This window comes from Elaeis guineensis, chromosome 8 (assembly GCF_000442705.2).
Source record: "Elaeis guineensis isolate ETL-2024a chromosome 8, EG11, whole genome shotgun sequence".
In the NCBI taxonomy this organism is placed as follows: Eukaryota; Viridiplantae; Streptophyta; class Magnoliopsida; order Arecales; family Arecaceae; genus Elaeis; species Elaeis guineensis.
Window position 1 is genome coordinate 129,484,390 of NC_026000.2, and position 17,037 is coordinate 129,501,426.

At 33.7% G+C, this 17,037-nt stretch overlaps 1 protein-coding gene across 2 annotated transcripts; it reads right to left on the reverse strand.

Moving 5' to 3' along the window:
- Positions 1–5,146: 5,146 nt before the first annotated feature.
- Positions 5,147–12,438, reverse strand: LOC105032405 (protein TIC 22-like, chloroplastic). Of its 2 annotated transcripts, XM_073242520.1 has the most exons (7): positions 11,818–12,433; positions 9,557–9,631; positions 7,125–7,181; positions 5,903–5,962; positions 5,743–5,823; positions 5,617–5,652; positions 5,147–5,526 (listed from the first exon to the last, which is right to left on the reverse strand). In XM_073242520.1, exons 1-7 carry the CDS (start codon positions 12,331–12,333, stop codon positions 5,437–5,439), a joined length of 915 nt encoding a protein of 304 aa, XP_073098621.1. In that variant the 5' UTR covers positions 12,334–12,433; the 3' UTR covers positions 5,147–5,436. The 2 variants fall into 2 exon arrangements, with proteins under 2 accessions (XP_073098621.1, XP_073098622.1); XM_073242521.1 differs by lacking the exons at positions 5,147–5,526; positions 5,617–5,652; positions 5,743–5,823; ... (1 more) ...; positions 7,125–7,181; positions 9,557–9,631 and adding an exon at positions 11,054–11,356 and having other exon boundaries at positions 11,818–12,438.
- Between the last annotated feature and the right edge of the window lie 4,599 nt (positions 12,439–17,037).

Sequence of the window (17,037 nt, forward strand, 5' to 3'; positions counted from 1 at the left end):
ATGTCATTTCACATCAAACTAGACGCTGAAGGAGTAAGAAAATGAAGGTGGTGCTTTGTTCCATCACGAATATATTTAATACATGTCACAATCTGTTTTTCAAATTAAACACGATGAAAATATCATTTTCCTACAAAATAATGTTTTTACTATTTGAAGTCTAATTGGATATTACGAATACTGCTCTTTTCCTCTCTTCTTCTTCATTTTTTGAGCTTCTATTGAGCATCTGATATCCAAAGTTTATTCTACACAAAAATGTGCATATGAGATTGTTGGTTAGCATCTAGATAATATTATCTATTCAAGTAAATGTCCTACCCATTAGGAAGTAAAATACATCTATATATCTTTTTTTTTACTAAGAAGCCATCTGTAGATCCTTTATTATATTTTTTTGTAGTTCTTTTATTATAGCAGCTCTTTTCGTAGTTAAACGAAGTTAATGTGTTCGCTAGATTTCAATAAAGTTTTTTGATCAAATGCATCTGGTATAGAAAACTCATCGAATGCAGAATTATGATATTCTGGATTAAAATTATAACATTATAAATTAAAATTATGACTGACACAATAAAATTCTATATACAAAATTATGATATCTAGATCAAAATTATAATATTGTAGGTTAATATTTTAATATCTGAACAGAAAACATCTTCAACGCAGAATTATGATATCCTAAATCAAAATTATGATATTGTAAGTTAGAATTATGACATCTGGTATCAAAATATTCTTGAATGCAGTACTTGCAGAAATATGAATCTTGCATCAAAATTATAAAATTATATATAAAATTTTTTTTTGAAGTAGAAGGAATTACATAATTATAATCAATCCATAAAATATATTTAAATTTTTGACCATATTTTATTAAAGTAACAATTTTTAAACTATCTTTATAGTATATTTCATATGTTGATTAAATTAAAATATCTGATTTACAAATTATAACATCCAGTAAAAAATTTATAATATGTTATTTTCATCTTGACCCTCTCCTCCTTTATTCCTCCTGCGCTCTTCTTTTTGTCATAAATCATTACTCTTACAAGTTAGAAATAAGTCCTTTGATCCACCGATGGCCCTACAATGGTAACAAAGAGTGACATCCCAACCCTCTTTCCTTCTACACTCCATTAACTTATTATCTGCATTCAATGTACTAGAAGAAGATAGATTCTCAAGACAACATCATACGAGGCTTCATCCAATTGATTATTTGCAGAAATCTCTATAGAAGATGTACAATAGTTCTTTGAAGTCAAAAAATACATATAGAAAATATAAATATAAGGTTCTTTGAAGATATATTACAGTATGTTATAATTTTGACCTATAATATCATAATTTCGATCTATAATATCATACTTTCAATATAAAATATCATAATTATGATATCCTCTTACTTTATGAGTTATTTTTACTACAGGATATCATAATTTCAAACTAGAATATCATAATTGTGATCTACAATATCATAATTTTAATTCAAAATATTTAATATATATTTAAAATATTTTTTATTTATAGAATATCATAATTTTAATGTAGAATATTATAATTTTGATTCAAGATATTATAAAAATATCAAAAAATATATTTGAAGATATTTTATCTATAAAATATTATAATATTAATCTAAATATCATAATTTTGATCTAAGATATCATAATATTGTCAAAACTATCTTTAAGAGATATTTTACCTATAAGATGTCATAATTTTAACATGAATGTTCATATAAAATATCATAATTTTGATCCAAGATTCATAAAAATATCAAAATTATACTTGAGAGGTATTTTATCTATAGGATATTATAATATTAACTTATAATGTCATAGTTATTGTCTAAGATATCATAATATTGTCAAAACTATCTACAGAAATGTTTTATATATGAAATATCATAATTTTAATATAGAATATCATAATTTTAATTAAAAATATCATAAAAATATCAAAAAATATATTTGAAAGGTGTTTTACCTATGGATGTCATAATATTAACCTATAATGTCATAATTTTGACCTAAGAGTCAATATTTTTAAAACTATCTTCAGAAGGTATTTTATATATAGAATGTCATAATTTTAACTATAATGTCATAATATAACTTATAATACATAATTTTGATCTTGGATGTCAATATATTGTCAAACTATTCTAAATAGAAATCATAATATCCTGACTTATTATATAATTTTTAAAAAAATTATATGATATGTTATATTCAAAATGAAAAAAAACTTCATTTGAATCTATCAAATGCATTAACTTTATTTAACCAGGAAAGAAGCTGCTGTAACAAAAGAACTACAAAAAAATTATAATAAAACATCTACAGACAGCTTTTACCAAAAAAAAGATTACAGATGATATTTTACTTTCTGATGGTTGGAACATATTGCTTGGATAGATAATATTATCTAGATGCTAGCCAACATCCTCGGATGCACAATTTTTATTGTAGAATAAACTTTGGATACTCAGATGCTCAAGCAGAAGCTAATAAAATGAGAAAGAACATAGAGAGAAGGACAGCATTCGTAATGTCCAACCAAACTTCAAAATAATAAAAATATTTCATTTTGAAAAGAAAGGATATTTTATTATATTTAATTTGAAAAGTAGATTGTGACGTGCATTAAATGTATTCAGCGATAGAATAAAACACTATCTTCATTTTCTTCCCACCTTTAGACGTCCATTTGGTACAAAATGGCATCCATCACGTCATGCCACAAGGGCACTACGTGGATGAATCGGATAACATGGTGTGCTCCATGTTAGATTTTCTACACCGTGAGCGATGTACAAAAAATTTTGCTAATATTTTATACTGCTGCTTTACAAGTAAATGGACCGTCAAAAATGGGGCCTTTCCTCATCATTCTCTCCAAATAACAACATACAAAAATAAATAGGTCCGAGCCTAAATTCAAACACTATTTTGGGTTTTGTTCATACTTGGACTCAAAGCGGGCCTAAGTTGGGCCAATAAGGTACCTAAGTTCAGTCTAAAAAATAAATGAGCTTTATATTAAAGAGAAGTCTTTGTGCATCATATGCAATAAAATTAACATGGAATACATCACCAACCATATTAAAGTACGTAGCTATCATTTTCCAACACAGATTTAATAGCATATTTAATGTCTGCAGTTTCACTTTTTCGTTTGAAATTTTGAATGACAAAAATGTCCTCCTTTTATGAAAAATTATGACATTTTATGATCATATTATGATATCTGTGGTCAAATTATGACTTCCTGCATATAGGATGTCATAATTTTTTTTTCAAAATCATAAAGAGATGAGAGTATTTCATCATTGTAAATTTATAAATTTTTTAAATAACAAAAATGCCCATCTTTCCTTATGACATCCTATATAGGAAGTCATAATTTGACTGCAAGATGTCATAATATGGTTATGGGATGTCATAATTTTTTCAAAAAAAAGAGAATATTTTCATCATTCAAAATTTCAAATAAAAAAAAATTTGCAAACATTAAATGCGCATTGAAAAGTTATGATATGTGCCCAATCAGGTGGAGCAGTGTATTTTTTATGCACCAGATGTGGTGTACAAAGAATTACTCTAATATTAAGTCCAAACTTGATCTGAACTTTTTCAAACTTAACTCATAGCCCAAACAGAAGCTGGTCCAGCCTGAGCCTATTTTTAGTCTTACCCAACCGTCTATCTAGGTCCAAACACCATTAATAGAGGGAGAAAAAGGATAAAAATATCCTTAATTTAGGAAGAACATGTTATGATTTTTATGTAATCTCAGAGTACTCCATCTTCTGTCATTCATCAGTCAGAACAAATCTTAAAGTGCTCCTCCCTATGCATTCATCTGCTACATAGATCTCAAAGAACTCCATTTTCTATCATTCATCCATTTAGATGGATTATAAAGCACTCTATGTTTGATTATTAATCTTTCTATATAGATCTTAAGCAATGCATTCTCTATGATCCATCCATCTATATAGATCTTAAAGTATTACATCCTCTATCATCCATCAGTTTGCACTGATCTCAAAGAGTCCATACTTTATCCTCTATCCATCTGCACAAATATCAAAACAATCTATTCATGATCTATTCATTTGCATAAATTCTAAAGCGCTCCATTCTCTACCTTCTATTTGTTTATATAGATCTTAAAGCACTTCATCTTCTATCATCCATCTGCTTACACAAATTTAAAGTACTTTATATCTATTATTTATCTATTTGTACAGGCTCAAAGCACACTATCTTCCATCATTCATTTATTTGCATAATCTCAAAGCATTCCATCATCTATTATTCCTCTACTTGCATGCATATCAAAGCATCCTATCTTTTGTCATTCATCCATCTGCACAATTCTCAAACTACTCCATCCATCTAGTAGCTCCGTGGGGTTCAAATCAACCAAGATTTTTGTCATGCCGGCTATAGACCAACTGAAATCCAGTTTTCTTGCAAGCAGATTCGTGCAGATTGGCAGGTCCAGGTCAAAGTTTTTAACGTCTTCTCGATAGAACCATGGCATCCTTTTAACGTCTTCTCGATAGAACCATGGCATCCTTTTCGTTCGCCGTAATGTGGGGAATCCTTCCCTCATCCAACCCAAACCGGAAGGGAGAGAAAAAAGCATCCTACTCTTGTAGGTTTCGTATAACAAATCCCCAGATTAATGCTAACTAAACCCCATCTGGTGCGAACCAAAGGCAGTAAGTAGCATAAGATCGACCACACAGGTGCAAGTAGCTCACCTCTTTCTGTAGTAGATAGAAGAGGGCCTGAAGGTGGAGAAATGGAACTGTTTGACAGTACTCCCTTTAAAGCAGGCGCCAGGAATAACTAGCACATTGATCGGACTAGCATTAGAACATACAACTGTAACATATTAAAATCCAGTGAACTCTAAGAACAAAACTTTGACCAATACCTTATAACATGATTCCATGGATGTTGAAACCTGCTTGCCATACTTAACATCAGAGTGGACTGCTTGGCTAGTGTGACCAAAAAGAATACGACAGCAAGAACATAAAAATGCTGGACATGAGCAAAAGGTTAATGCAAGTGACAATGAATGTGAATTCTCAAGCTCACTAAACATTAGGAGGAAAATGTAACTGTAACTCGAATAAGAATTTGACTTTTGATAATAATGGATGGTTTGTTATCTTTATGGACGGCTACAGATGGTGCAGAGACAAATAAACAACATTACATCATATCTCACAAAATTGTGATGGACAACTATCATAATTCCTGTGAGTGCTCTCATTTTAATCCGGTGGACCAATTACATGTGAGATAATCTCATAAGCTCACTGAGCAGAGCAACTCATTAAATCAAAAAAAAAAGAAAGGGCTGGCTAGCAAGTCAACAAGCACTGTCCGATGTCCAAAAGTTTGCCTATCCAAGAGCTGTTTCACGGACACCAACTGAGACATTGAGACCTGGAGGGATAAACACAACATCATCCCACTTTGACACAGAGCTTCCCTGCAAAACATATTGGTAAGCTGTAGCATATTCTCTGGCAAATTCCATAATCCCCAAAAGGGCATGTCAAAGGAGTTCAGAATTATTTACCTTCATGGTGTTGATAATTTCCTCCAGGACACGAACCTAAGAAGACAACATAATAGAACGTATGATAAGCTAAGCCTTGAAATTCCTTTCAATCACAAACAAGTGAAGAGGTACCTGATGCTTTACCTGAATGTCACCGGTCCTTAAGGCAGGATTTAACTTATTCTGCTGGCGTGAAGCTCTAAAGAGTGACTCTTCTAGGTCCTCCTTAATTGAATTAACAAAATTCAGACTCCCAAGAAGAATTAGACAGTAAGAAAACATGATAAATTTACTATTTCTTGACCTTTCTGAAGAAAAATGGGCGGTATCTCTTGTTCCCACTCCTTAAGACCAAACTCTTTGACTGAAATAACCGGAGCAATATTGTTAGCATTATTCCAAGGAATTAATTCAAAGATGCATCCACAAAAATACAGAGTTCACCCAGCATCGATATGCTTTGCTCAAATCAGTAACAAATATATGACACGAGGCCTGGAAGAGCACATATGTTATATGTATGTACATTAAAAATATATATCGGCATACATATGTAGATAGACAGATATAGATCCATACACAGATAGGAAAGTGGGGTGGGAAGGTGTTTTTGGCTCTTCTTTGCTAGAAGTCAACTTTACTTTTAAACCCAATAATCACAATTGATGCTTTCATTGTCATTACCGGACTGGCCTGTGCCTGAGTACTAATACCACTTCTCAGAATTTTTTTTTTAAAGGGTTTTGACGCCATACAACTGCTCATAGTTCTCTTGCTTTTGTCGATCTTGATATAATTACATCCCAAGAACAATTCAACAAAAGAGTGGAAACAAATGCATAAATAATCCTTAAAAACACAAAAGATAAAGAGGTGCAACCAAGCTGCTTGCATTCAAGAGGGAAATGAGAAATAATTATTGTACTTCACTAAGAAATACTATGTTCAAGGATTGACACAACATACAAGAACAGCAATGCCCCTTCTCAACTATCATGCAGCCATTTCTGACACTTTGTAGTCTACTAGTCTCAGTAGAATAGAGAGATACAAGCAAGGAAAAGACAATAGACCAAAGTGTAACATGAATACACAATACATCCATTAAAGATATGACCATAGACATAGAAGAAACTATAGAAGAGAACCATCTACAAGCCAAAACAATCTCCCTCTCCCTCTTATACATATCTCTTGCATGCAACTAAGCCTCTGAAAGGTTGTATACATAAGTAGGTATAAAACAAGCAGATCAGAAATCTGTATCTGTGAGGCAATTGATATTGGAGAATCACCTTTGTCTCTAATTAGTTAATGCGGTCCTTAAAACGCATGGTATTTGTCCTTAAATTTCCTAATATAGCATATAAACAATAATGTTGGAAAAAGTCATGACGCTCTTACAGCCAAAAATCACTTGCAACAACAAAATTCTCAAGATACAGAGGTGTAATGATAGATATCTAGTGGAGCATCCTCTACAGGTTAATAATATCCACAAGATATTGGTAAAATAAGATTAGAACCTGAAAAACTGGAACTCCAGAGAAACCATCTACAGAACTCCCCACCTTTTCCTTCACCTGTTAAGTGAAATCAAGAAATCATAATCATTTAAAAAATAAATAAATAAATAAAGCCTGCATCTAAGAGGCCAAAAGTAGAGTGTTATTTAAATTCAAAAACTTGGGAACATCGAATATGTCAACTTTCACAAGTACCGCAACTAGTAGAACATTTTTATTATATGCAAAGAAATAATGTCAGTGATAACATTTAGTGCAAAACTGCAAATCTGCCCCTCCACCCCCACTGGGTTTCTTGCAAACAAAGGAAAGAGCAGCGAAGGAACGTGACGAGCAAATTCTCCTCCCCCCCCCCTCCCAACCACAACAAAAAAAGAAAAAAAAAAAAAAAAGAAGAATGTATGCCAAGTGAAAGATTACCAATTCATGTTACTTCTATTTTTTCCATTGTCACCCAGCTTATACAAGTATGTCTTTTTTGAGTTTTTGTTAGGGTGTCTTGGCATTTGTTATAGGAACTTCTTTTACAGAGTTCAAGGCAAACAAGTGCCTTCCACAAAAAAATTAACAGTTTGCCCACATTAATCTAACCATGCTTCTCGAATAAGCATAAGCTTAAGGATTCATTCTCTGATATGCTAGAAAAGATAGCTTTCAGCTCAAGTTCAGATACTAAGCCTCTAGATAAAATATTAGAGTCCATCTCACATAAGGACAAGTTATCGTTATCGTTCTGCTCTTCTTTCCAGCACAAGCATACTTGTTATTTGATTTATCAATTGGGTGCATGTTGTAAACCTTCAAATTATACCTTGTTGCATTAAAATGGAACAGGACGACCCAGTGGAAGAGTGTAAATTTTAAAATCTTATAAAAACCCAACCAGAGGCAGACAGGTTGAGTTCAAGACCACTAAAAGTGCTTTTGCAGCATGTGATTCCCATACAACAAAGATAGGAAAAAATCCGGGGACACTAGCAGGAAGGACTAGTCTGCACAGAAGCAGCAGTTTGCAGGGATTTGTATGTAAATATAAAGAAGATGGGGAATAGTATGCAAATACAGAGGATTACAGGGACTTATTTTCACACAAAAAAAAACTTTTTTTCCAGTATTTTAAGCTAGTGTATAATTCAAGTTGACAACTATCTTCCACTTCATGTTTTAGGTCATAATTTTGACTTCAAGATAGCCATTGCTTCCTGATATCATGATTCATGTGCTTAAGGCCTTAAGCTATGCAACTAGTAAGATAGTCAACTTTACATACAAACTTGTTTTTTGGATTTCATGACCGTGTCTCTCTCTTGCCCAGTGTTGTCTTGGCAAGGAGTTCAGGAGTAATTAGTGTTGTCTTGGCAAAGAGTTCAGGAGTAATTCTTTTAAAGCATTGGCTCACGTTTAAAGACAATTGATAAATTTTCTCAAGATATATTAGGTTGTCCCTTGCAAGGTTTTAAATCCTATGGGACAGGACTGTCCCGATTTTCTCATGGAATGGGATGCGTTGCCGTCTTACCCCATCCCAACACTTAAGATAGAGGATGTCCTAAGGCGCCCTGATTGGAACACTGGGATGCTAACGGGACGGTCCCGTCCCAACACATGGGATAAAACCCCGTCCTGGTGTCTCACGAGACGTCCTATTGGGATCTGAATCCTTGGTCCTCTGATGAACAGAGCGACTTAGCATGCCGTATAATTTATCTAACGACTACTAATTACAAACTAACCTTGACATAATCTTTCGAACTCAAATTGTTGTGAAAATCATAAAATAATAAATAAATAAAAAAACTAAATATCAGCTAATTGCCACTACAACAAGCCCAAGTCTGATATATGATCAATCAGCTTCCAGAAAGAGAGCCCCTAAATGAAATAAGTTACTCAATCGAAAGCTTTTGTCAGGTTTGCTATGCCCAGATGTCCGTGTTTGTTGCAAGATTCAATATGGGCATATTAGTCGTCATTCACTAGGTACAATATCATGCCTGAAATTTGCCTGATCATGTTGACAAACAAAGTTTGGGATTCAGAGTTCATGATGGTAAGATGACAGTTAAACAGACTTTGCAGCTTAACCGGAAATTCTTGACATCCTTGGACTGCCAGAACAGGCCTTCTTTTCCCAAGTAATGTAAGAGAAGTTATACAGTTGCTCTTTCTCAGATCCTCAAATTCCACTAAAAGTAACTTGGAACAGATATATACCACAACCACCATATCTGATATCAAGCCTATCAAATGCAATTGTAGGGTGTTATTCTTTTCATATCAGATTGTTAAGCTTCATGAAGAAGCTAATGCACTATTACCAAAACAAAGCAACGATTTTTATTAGGACCATGATAGCTCATCATTTATGTAGGGAAAAATTATGTTCTGCATATGCTATTACAGTATTACCACAATATCACCAGAACTCTCACCTTAATGGCATGTGCCACCTGAGATGAATCTGGAATGAATCGGAAGGCAACTCCATCAAGCTTAAGCTGGAAAACCTGCAGCCATATTTGAGTAAGATTAACCAAAGGCTTACTTGGTTATCAGACAAAAGCAAACATATTGGACAATGAAAAATAGCTGAACGAATACGGGCAAAGGACCTATCCAGATTGTGCAGGAAGATAAGTCATAGCAGCTTATCAAGCTTTTTCTTGTGTTGGACATAAATAACAGTAGCAAGAACTTAGGATGTGTAAAGACACAGAACATACATTACAGAAAGCTCCAAAACTACTTATTATATTTTATTTTAAATGTCATAGTATTGGAAAGGTGTGATGCATGGTTTGATTTAAGGAAAAAGGAGTGGCTATTATTGTTGACGACAGGGAAGGACATGAAAAGCAATAAAAGTTTTCTTCTTAAAAAGCCATGCTTCAAGTCACAAAGGCTGTGTGATTATGATCAGGAACTCCAATGATATGTATAGTATATAGAATTGACGACCTGCTGCACAATCATAAAAAGTCTGAAATCTAAAAACTAAATCCCTTAAGCAACTAAATTACCTTCTTTTAGAACTCATAAAAATTCCATTTCAGCAAGTATCATGAAAGGATGATTCCCTTTCTTGCATAATTGAGATTGTTGCATAAGTTGGTGACTTCTAGAATGCAAGTTGCTTAGGTAAGAATTCTTGACAACATTAAACTCCCTGGATAAGGTTCACATGATCCATCCTTCTCCACAGCCTCATGGATTTCAACCATGAGATATTATTAACACTTGTAATTTCACTTTTACAACATCCAGGGGAAATCAGCAGACATAAAGTGAACCAATTATCATCAATAAAGAAAATCTTACTCTCAAAGGATTCACTGTAGGATTAGTAAAAAGCAAACATTTATTCTGTAACAATTAACTTTTGAACCTTGATGGAAAAGAATTATGAGAATTTATGTGTTCATGTAGATGGAATACAACAAAGAAGTCATTTCCACCTGTTGATTATGGTCCTTGGGGATGGTCAGCACTCAAAATCATGAGAATGCTCTAACACAGGACAAAATAAGGAATAGTTTTAAGCAACGAGCATTCTCTCTCTCAAAGTTAGAAGAAAATCATAGCAATATAACATATCTTATCTGAAGCAGTTTGTAGGTGATATAGCATTTAAGAAATTGCAGACATATCTTATGCAAGAATTTACATGATATTCAGAAGAGGATGAGAGAATCAGCTTTGAATGAGCTACTCCAGATTCAAATGCAACATAACTCTATCCACCTCCTGGACATCAACATTTGACCCTAAAAGCTTCACCCCTCAAATTTATCACTTGACTTTACCAGTTTCATCTCTATCTTTAATGCTAAGGAGACGAGCGAGGTCTAGTACATGAACTATTAGTATGCATATTTGAAATCACTTGCTCCAAAAGAAGCCATGTATTCTTCTCAACTACTTTGGAACAGCTGGGGTGGTCCAAGTCAACACTCTTTCAGCCTTAAAAACAAAATTAAAGGAAAAAGAAAACAACCAAAATCATCAAGCCTTGTCCCCAACCATCTTTTCACTTTTAAAAGGAAAAGACAAAACATGGACCGCCCAAAGTTGGAAGAATAAGCATCTGAATTATTACCTGATGCTTCCTCTGCAGCTAATGTCAAAGATAATACACCATGGAACAAAGCAGAGAGATGGAAAAGAAAGAAGATCAACCGAAACAATAACATCGCTATGGAGATCATGCGACCCTTGCATGCAGTCCTTGCACACTAAAATTTAATCAAAACAAAAGATTCCTGATTACAGATCCATCGAAAGTGAAATAGTTTACTTTATCATAGAGAAAAATATCAGCTCATATACACAACAATATGCACCTAAAACTATGTATTCTAAGTCTATGCTATGGAAAAACGGTTCGAGGGAGAGGGAAAACACTCTTTTTGGGGTGAAATAAAAGAAAATTTCCCACACACGGAGACAAATAAGCACCATGTAGAGAACAGTAAGAGCAAGATTGACATATATATCTACAGTTCAATTATCAAACACCTTGAAAATCTATCTGACTCGGTCAAATTCAACATTTAGCATCTAGTTGTCACCACCCAATAGACATTCTCTCGAAAACATTATGAATAAAGCGCAAGTAATCAACTTTATAGAGAAACATTCAATTGCACTAAGAATTCATGTCATTTTGACTCTAAACTCCAAGAATTTTCCTCACCTTACTGAGAGCAAGGGCGACAACCTTGGAACCCTGCCGCATGTCGTGGTTCATCGACCTCATCTGGTCCAAGAGAGCCTCGGCGTCCTCCTTCTTGAAGCAGAACAAACCCAGAGACTTCCCGCTACCGACGCCAGCCACCAAAACGAACTCCTCCGCCGAGTTGCTGAGGGCGTAGACGGGCACCCCGGCGAGGCGCTCCTCGATGGCCTCCGTCGACATGGCGAGGTCGAACCGGTGGGCCGGGCCATCGCCGGCGAGGGGAGGCGGAGTGAGCCGGGCCCACGGGGGGCTCCGGAGGGGAGCCGAGGGAGAGGCGAGGCGGGAAAGGCCGGATTGGAGGGCGTTGCCGAGGGATTCGAAGGCGGAATCGATGTGGGTTTTGAGGGGATTGGAGCTGGAGATGGAGGAGAGGAAGGCGGAGAGGTGGGTTTGGATGGGGAGGAAAGGGTTTGGGGGGTGCGATTGTGGTTCGATTGGGGTTCTGGGATGGGGCTTAGTCCAGGGGAAGGGCATTTTGTGGGGAGAGAAGCAGCGAGTTTGGAAGAAGAAGAAGAAGCTGCGAGAGAGGGAAGTATTTCAAGCCGAGAGATGGGGAGTGGGGACTAGTGAGGCAGAGGGCTGCAGGAATGGTTTTTGTTTCGGCCCAAGCGTGGGCTTTCAAGGGCATCGCACCCAAGGCCCAAAAAGGATAATAAAAATTCTTTGCACATTGCGTGTAGAAAATCTGACGTCCACTTCATTTTATTAAATTATATAATTATTATTTTTAGATATATATTTAATATTTATAATTTTATTTTTTTATTTAAAATTTTGAATGATGAAAATATATATATTTTTTAAGTTACGACATCCATTCTTAAAAATTATAACATCCCTTCACAAAAATTATAACACTCGTTTCCTTTCAAAAAAATTATGACATCCTTTTATAAAATTATGACACGCCTTCATAAAAATTATGATATCCCTTCACAAAAATTATGATATCCTGTGAAAAAATTATGATATTCTATACAGAAAGTCATAATTTTAACGCAGGATGCCACAATATCAGCACAGAATGTTATAATTTTTTAGAAAGGGAAAGAATATCATAATTTTTTCGGAAGAAAAGGGATGTCATAATTTTTGTGAAGGGATGTCATAATTTTTAAAAAGAGATATCATAATTTTTAAAAAAAATATTTTCGCCATTTAAAATTTCAAACGAAAAAATAAAATTGCGGACACTAAATGTGCGTTGGAAAGTGGTGGCTACGTGGTTCAATAAAATGAAGCGGTGCACTCTACGTCAGATTTTCTATACCATAGGTGGTGCACAAAGAATTTCTCAAAGGACAATATTCGGTTTTTCAACTAGGGTAAATTTTTTGTGCACCGTAGGCAGTGTAGAAAATCTGACATAAAGAGCACCACCTTGTCCGATTAGTCCATGTAGTCACCACTTTTCCATGCACATTTAATACCGGCGATTGATTTTTTTCATTTAAAAATTTTATATAATAAATATATCCTCATTCTTTGGTAAAATTATGACATCCTATATGCATATTATGACATCCTGTATCCAAAAAGTTATAATTTTTGTCTATAGTATGTCATAATATAACGTAGAATGTCATAATATGCACAGGGTCATAATTTTTTTTTTTAAAGAATGAAGATATTTTCTTCGTTCAAAATTTTTAAACGAAAAAGTCAATTTGCATGCGTGAAATACGTATTGAAAAATAGTTGGATAAAAATATTTTTCTATATTATGATATCCTAGGTCATATTATGACATCTTGAGTTTTAATATTCCACAGGATGTCATAATTTTTTTCAAAAGATAGAGATATTTTTATCATACAAAATTTTTAAATGAAAAAATCAATCTGCAGCTATTAAATATATATTAAAAGTGATGACTACATAAACTAATCAAACAGAATGATGGATTCCACATCAGATTTTTTACACTGCTCGCACGGTACACAAAGAATTTCTCCATCGGTTAGGCTACGAAGGATAGGATGACACCAATCAGGTAGCCTGTATTTTGACCGCAAAAATTAGGAACCCATTTGGTCTGTCGGAAGTATGGTCCATAAAAAAGATTAAAGAAAAATAATTAAAGGATTCATTTATTGCGATTGTGCAATTTTGCTAAAAATTGTGTAGAACTTTCGGGCGACGGAGGATACGTTGACACCAAACAGGAAATAGCTTGTATTTTGGCTACAAAAATTAGGACTCATTTGGTCCGCCAGAAGTATGGTCCTCAAAAAAGATTAAAAAAAAATAATTAGAGGGTCCGCTTATTACGATTGTGCAGTTTTGCTAAAAATCATGGGGAACGTTTAGGCTACGAAGGATACGATGACATCAATCAGGAAATAGCCTATATTTTGGCTGCAAAAACTAAGGACTTATTTGATCCATTGCAAGTATAGTTCACAAAAAAATCCAAAGAAAAATAATTAAAGGGTCCGCTTCTTGCGATTGTGTAGTTTTGCTAAAAATCATGTGAAAGTTTCGGGCTAGAAAGGATACGATGACACCAATTAGGAAATAGTCTGTATTTTGGCTGCAAAACTAGAAACTCATTTGGTCCGTCGAAAGTATGGTCGACCAAAAAGATTAAAGAAAAATAATTAGAGCATTCGCTTATTGTGATTGTGCAGTTTTGCTAAAAATCGTGCAGTCTTTGGAGATTTCAGTTGAATAGTGGGTGGGCTGTCCATTTTGGTGGTTCAATGGGTGACAAGGAGAAAGGCTGAAGTGAGATTGACTGATCCTCACCGGAGCTGTATGGGGGGAGAGGATTTGGGCTCGCGCTATGCAAGGGCCGCTGCGGCAGCCTCGTTGGACGGAGCATAAGATTACGCTAGTGGAGCTTGAGCAACTTCAAAAGTACTTACGGAGGTTCTCAAGTTTCCAAAGGAGGAAATGGCAGAGTCCCAAAAACAATGGGAGGATGTCTCCATCTCGGTTCGTAGCCTCAGTTGGTGGATGCTATTGTAGCGGATCATGAAGGAATTCAAGGATCCGAGAAAACTTTTGTATGATTTGGAGGCTTTTGCTCTGGTGGAGGACCACCATTTCATCTGATTCCGAGCGGCAGCAAATTGCAAGGGTGTTCTTTAGGAGGGGCCGTGGTTTGTCGCCAGCCAATTTCTTGCAATTGAGCCATGGGTGCCCGATTTCATCCCAGAGATGAACATAGTCGGGAGAATAGTGGTCTATGTCTGGTTGCCCGGATTGCCTATGGAGTTCTGGAGGCCTAAGATGATGAGAGGGATCGTGATGGAGGTAGGAAAACTAGTGGTGGCGGATGAATTCACAGACTGCTACTGAAAGATCGAATTTGCGAGATTCCATGTCGAGCTCGACTCGATGGAATCTTTGAAGCTAAAGATCTCGATTCGGGGTCACAAAAAATTTTTTTGGTAGCCATTCATCTACAAGAACATGGCGGCCATTTGTTAGCGGTGTGGTCGGCTACGCCATGTTGATGACGAATGTAATTTTCATTGGAGGAGAAGAAAAATAGGGTTAGATCGCTGCAACCTAAAAAGTTTTTGGTTTCCCCCACGGCAGTGGAAGGGGCACTACAACAAAATAGGTTCTTTACCACGAAATTTTTTGCGATGTAAATTATTTAATCATCAATAATTTTATTTATGATGCAAAAATATTTTCATTGTAACTAATATATTTTTTGTCGTGAAAATTTTTTTTGTTACAAATAAAAAGTATTTGTGACACAAAATTAACTTTGCGTCATAAATATAAATTATTTACGATGAAAAATTTATATCATAAATAACCGATGAAAATAAAAAAAATTTTAAAAAATAAATAACAGATGAGTTGCGATGTAAATATTTTGCATCGTAAATAATTATTATTTATGATGAAAAATTGATTTGCATTGCAAATATTTTGTTATTTGTGATACAAAATTTTTATCATAAATAATTGATGAAAATAAAAAATAAAAAAAGTAGATTATTGGCGATAAAAATATTGCAATGCAAATAATACCATATTTGTGATAAAAATGAATCTTTTATAGTAAATATTTATTTATTTATGATGCAAATCTCCGTTGCAAATTTTTATCAAATTTTTTCCCCTAAAATTTTTTCCTCTAATATAATTTAACCAAAAAAATTCAAAAAAATTTATTTGCAATGCAACATTTTTGTTGTAAATAATTGCTAAAAATTAAAAATTAAAAAAAATAAATAGTAGATTATTTGTGACATACATTATTTATATCATAAATAATCAAATATTTATGATACAAAATAAATTTTTGATTGCAAATATTCAGTTATTTGCGATAAAAATTTTCATCATAAATAATTATCAAAAAATTAAAAATTAAAAAAAAAACAAAAAATTTATTATAAAAATATTTTATAAATTAAAAAATTTAAATATTTTATGATCAATTTTTCAATCATAATTTTTAATATTTGGGAACCAAAAAATCGATCGCAAATATATTTTACAATCGTATATAATTTTTTTTATTTTTTTGAATATGATATAATTTTAAAATTTAAAATTCATCTTCACCATTCATTATCTAAATAATTATTGTTAGAGTATCGTCACAAAAGACTGCCTCGATCCGATAGCCCTAGCTATGTCAGTCAATAAAATTTGATTTTGACGGTCACGAACGATCGTATGATGATCTGATAGATAGAGACCACCGATTGATCTGAAAATTTACAATGATGATCTTGGTGATATTTTAATATATGATCAAAATTTTACTTCAATCGAACATTATTATCATAGTCAATTTAGCATGGGATGATTTGAATTGTTAAATAAAAAAATGAGTGATCAAAAGATCAAATGACGTCCGATTATAAGATAATTTTTTAAATAAATGATCTTTGCTACTACTTTAATCATCTGTATGGTGGTGATCATAAAATTTAAACTGCATGTATATGAACCATCTATGTTAAGTAGATCTTAAAAAAATATAAGTATAATTACTTAAGGACTTTAAGAATGAGTATCAAGAGACATATAGTTTTGAATAGTTCATATATGTATGGTTTGAATTTTATGATCACCACCGTACAGATGAATAAAGTAATAGCAAAGATCATTTATCTATAAAAATTACCTTATAATCGAATGCTGTTTGGCTTTTTGATCACTCATTTTTTATTTAACGACTCAAATTATTCTGTACTAAATTGA